The 4,408-nt window shown below is 47.0% G+C and overlaps 1 protein-coding gene across 1 annotated transcript in view; it reads left to right on the forward strand.

The window, feature by feature from the left end:
• Rad51b (RAD51 paralog B) overlaps window positions 1-4,165 on the forward strand; it is a 512,935-nt gene extending 508,770 nt beyond the window's left edge. Inside the window, exon 11 of the mRNA XM_029484370.1 lies at window positions 3,750-4,165. Coding sequence (XP_029340230.1) covers window positions 3,750-3,766 — 17 coding nt within the window. The 3' untranslated portion in view covers window positions 3,767-4,165. The remainder of the gene's footprint in view (window positions 1-3,749) is intronic.
• Window positions 4,166-4,408: the final 243 nt, after the last annotated feature.

Genomic DNA, 4,408 nt, shown 5'->3' on the forward strand with positions numbered 1-4,408 from the left:
TTTTGGTTTTTCGAGACAGGGTTTCTCTGTGTAGCCCTGGCTGTCCTGGCACTCACTTTGTAGACCAGGCTGGCCTCGAACTCAAAAATCCGCCTGCCTCTGCCTCCCGAGTGCTGGGATTAAAGGCGTGCGCCACCACGCCCGGCTTCCATGATATTTCTACATCGACAGCCGTAAGTCGGTGTTCTTTCACTTCGGGTAACCGCATCCACTGCATGCAACCCCACTCTCTTGTTCATGGACATTTTTTACAACGATTTACTTATTTTTATTTTACGTGCATGTGTGTCTGCGTACAACATGCATGCCCTGTGCCTGAGGAAGCCAGAAGAGCATCAGCTCCCCTGGACTGGAGTTTCATCTGGTTGTGAGTGACCATGTGGGTGCTGAGAGTTGAACCTGGGTCCTCTGCAAAAGCAGTAACTCTGACCCACTGAGCCGTTTCTTCAGAGCCCCCACCCCCTTTAATTTTGATTATTTAGAGCAACGGGTCTCCTTATAGATCTCTTAGTAGGCATGCAGGAGGCTTCTCTAGGAATTGCTGAGAAGGGCAGAGGCTTCCAGACGCTCTGCAGGTTTTCTCTCCACTGTTCCACTTGAGCCTCCCCTCTGCAGAGATTTCCCACTTTCCACTCCCACTGAAGTTAATGAACTGATTTCTGTGCAATCCATAGCATTGTGAGGCTTTTGCTGATTCTCCTAAGCCGATTTGTGCTTCTAACAATTCTGCCTTTGGAATGGAAGACTTTGTGTCCTCTCGCAAGAGCTACACAGCATGTGTGTGCTTCTAACATCTACTTAGGTGGTTTCTGGTGAGAATTGCTTCCCTGCTTAAAGTTAGCTACACACACATCTCCTCCAAGAACCCTGTAGGCTGGTCCACCACTTTCTTCTTCAGGTAAGGAAGCGGTTCCAAGAGGTGCAGTCCATCCACCCCCTCCAGCATCCAGCCTGGGCCTGAGGTTTAGAAACTCCCCTGCCTTGGCAAGCCCTGTAGCCACTTAGCTCTCAGGGTTGCGAGGCCTCTGTTGGCAAACGGCAAGCCAGTCTCAAATCTTAAATCTTGATATTCTAAGCTAAACGATACATCAGTCATCCCAATCTAATGATCCCTTGAGAAATTCTCGAGGGTAGCTGGCTTGTAACTTTGCTGGGTATAACCCCTCGGTTAGACAGTGCTGAACAGCTCAGAGGACTCCTGCTTTCTCACACAGCCCTGCAGAGGATTTGTGTTTGGTGGATACATGGTGAGACGAGAGGGAACCCACACCTCTTCTAAGGACAATTACCCAGAGGCTAACACGCTTTATTTCTGCTTACATGATGTTGGCCAAGCCGTAGATGAAATGCTTAACGGAAAGGTTGAAAATGTTCGTAATCTCAGTAGTCATATGCTCAAGTAAATGAGATATTTCAAGAACACACCGCCTTCGGAGGCCAGTTACAGAGACTGCAGGGGCAGTCGTACAGATGCTAGGCCGCTGGCTCACAGCCTTGAAATGCAACACTAATACTGGATGATTAAAAGGTCTGTCTTTTTCTCTTTGGTTTCTGAGACTGTAGCAGGCTAAGATACAACAGTCAGTTACTCTTCCAAAAATCCTGTCCCAACCCCACCTCAGTCTTTTAAGCAGGAACTAAAGTGTGTGTTTTAAACTAGTATGGAAGGAAGAAACTAGAGGATGAACTTAGGTCTAAAGTCATAGACTACACATGTTTTTTGTTTTTCAACTGTTTTTCTTTTTCCCTGCCTACACTTTTGCTTTCTTTATACATTCGTTGAAAGATATAGCTAGAGAAGAAACCCCTTTATTCTAAGACCTGGGCTATACTTAGGCTGACTGTGTGCTCCTCTGGTAGAATCTGGAAGTCATTCACAGAGCTAGGAGTTTGCATTTGTTAAGACGCCCAGGTAATAATATGAAAAGATGTTAAAACAATTGATTTTCTTTAAAAAAAAAATTCCTTCCAAAAGGACTTGGCGTTCTTTCTCGAATATGATTTAAGCCCCGTGATGGTTAGTTCAGTTCAGAACATGCTAGTTGAACACCTATTGTTTACAAAGCTCCAGATGCAGAGAACGTGGGGGAGGGAGGGGCAAAGTCCCTTCTTTTTAGCTCAAAAGATGTAGTTAGATAAATTTAATCAAAAACCTGTTGCAAAGGTTTGACACCCACCCCCCCAAATAGGGCTTGAAAAGGATAAAGAGAGAGATTCTTTCCAGCTTGGGATGACCAGGCATGATTGCCTGAAAGCATGCGGGCCCTGAATTGGATTCAGCTGGTGAATACTGACAAAACCTGCATCCCATTGTCTCTTTTTACTGTTTGAGGATAGATCTGGAGACCCTGGGGGATGCTGGTTACTTCTAGCACTGACGCTGGTTAGTGACAAATGTTGAATTGTGCTGACTAATGTGTTCTAAATGGATTGACTCAACAATAAAGGGACATTGAGAGTCAAGAGTTCAGGTCCTAACTCTCACCCATGTGATGAAATGCAAATCGCTTCTCGCTTCCTCCTCCTCTTCACTTTCTCTCTCTCTCTCTCTCTCTCTCTCTCTCTCTCTCTCTCTCTTTTTGTTTGTTTGTTTTATTCATCAATTAAAACATGTCTGTCCTGAGAATCAGTAGGTTACCTTGGCTAGTAAGTGCTTTACAAACTTCAAGGGTGACAGAAATGCTGAGCAGCTACTACTACTGAGGACAGGCTTATTGCAACCTTACTTTATTTCACAATCCATACCAAATCAGCCTGTCCGTCCATCCGTCACACGCTGCTCACTGACCATGCAAAACTTCCATTTCCTCGCATGTGCCCCGGGAACTGACAGAGAGTGAACTGCACTCACTGACGAATAGGGGAGCTTTTGAAAAATCTTCCATCGACCTACTGGGGCGTCTGGGCCTCTGGACAACAACTGTCAGCACAAAACTAAGCACTCTTCCGTTGTGCACGCAGCTCTTTCTCTCTCCTGACACCTCCCCAGCTAGGGTGCTTGAGAACCTGGCCTTCCATGTCCAGATGTTTACTGAATTCTGAAGCCCCCCCCCCCAAAGGGCCCAAATTCTTTTGTTGCTCTTCAAATCATTTCCCACAGAGACTGACCAGTGTCCTGAAGGAGCCCTTCAATAGGGAGGATAAATGGAGGCCGATGAAGACACGACCCCCTGAGGCGTGCCCGCAACCACTCTAACAAAGGGCCTGAGGCACAACCTTGTAAGGAGTGTTTTGGTCAGCAGCATCCCTATGAGAGGCCAAGTCTCCCCTACGGGGCTGCTTTCAATGGCTCTCACCATAGTGGACGTCCTGGGCGTTTGTTAAGGGCTGTGGGGTGCTAGGTGCAGCATAAAACATCTAAATCGTGCTCAAGGCCTTTGTGAGGGCTTCCTGAGACCACAGAGGGCAGCTGGCTTTCTCAGGAGAAACTTGGGGGTAACAAAGCCAAAGGGGGGTTCCTGTGGCTTTGGATGATCCTGTCCCACCTAGTAGAGATAGACTTCCCCTTTTGTCTGTGGCTCTTAGGGAGTTCAAAGCCAGAGTTGCTGGACCTTAACCCTGACTGGGCCATTTCTGGGTGTCTCTGGGGCATGCAGTGGTTGGCTCTGTGGGAGGGGACAGCTGCAGCAGAGAAAGCTTTGGTTAGGTTACTAGTGGCAAGCTAGTACATTTCATGACAATTTCTTTTTAACTTTCTCTTTCTTTTTCTTCTTCGTTTTTTTTCCCCCTCCCTCTCTTGTTCCTTTTAGGCCACGAAAGGCCATAGGGATACTGTGACCTTTGTCTAGTGCTGATGGCATGTGACTCGTGAAATGAAACAGGACTGCGCTGCTTGGAAAAAGGAAACGGAAACCAACATAATGAGGATTAATTGGTTGATTGCTGTTGAGGTGGTAACCGTGATTTCAGACCCGGAAGGGAAGGTGAAGATGAAGAAGCCTTTGTCCAGTCTCTGGATGCGGAGGCTTGGGGCTCCACCACCGTGGGATGTCAGCAGCCATCATAATAATTTGCACTTACACAGCACCTTTCAGCCATGCCCCTCAAAGCGGTTCAGCCACATTAATTAATTAAAGCCCACAATCCCCCTAGGGAGAGCAGGAGGGGGGACTAACAAGATTTGTAATTACAGAAGGGAACATTTCCGAATAAAGTATTGTCCCGCAAATAAAAAGAATAAGTGTACAAAGAACCGGGGTCTCCAAAGAGTAACTGATTCACAAATGAAATATTGAAACCGTGGGCGAAACTGAAGGCGGCCATGGGCGTGGGGGTCTGCTCTCGTGTCAGAGGGAGGTCGATGGCCTCAGAACTCGCTGACAGGCTCAGACCTCACTTTGGAGCAGAGCGTGCATGGTATTAGTGTTGTTTGGAAGGTCATTAGTGCTGTGACTATTGTAAGTATAAA

This window comes from Mus caroli, chromosome 12, assembly GCF_900094665.2.
Source record: "Mus caroli chromosome 12, CAROLI_EIJ_v1.1, whole genome shotgun sequence".
NCBI lineage: Eukaryota > Metazoa > Chordata > Mammalia > Rodentia > Muridae > Mus > Mus caroli.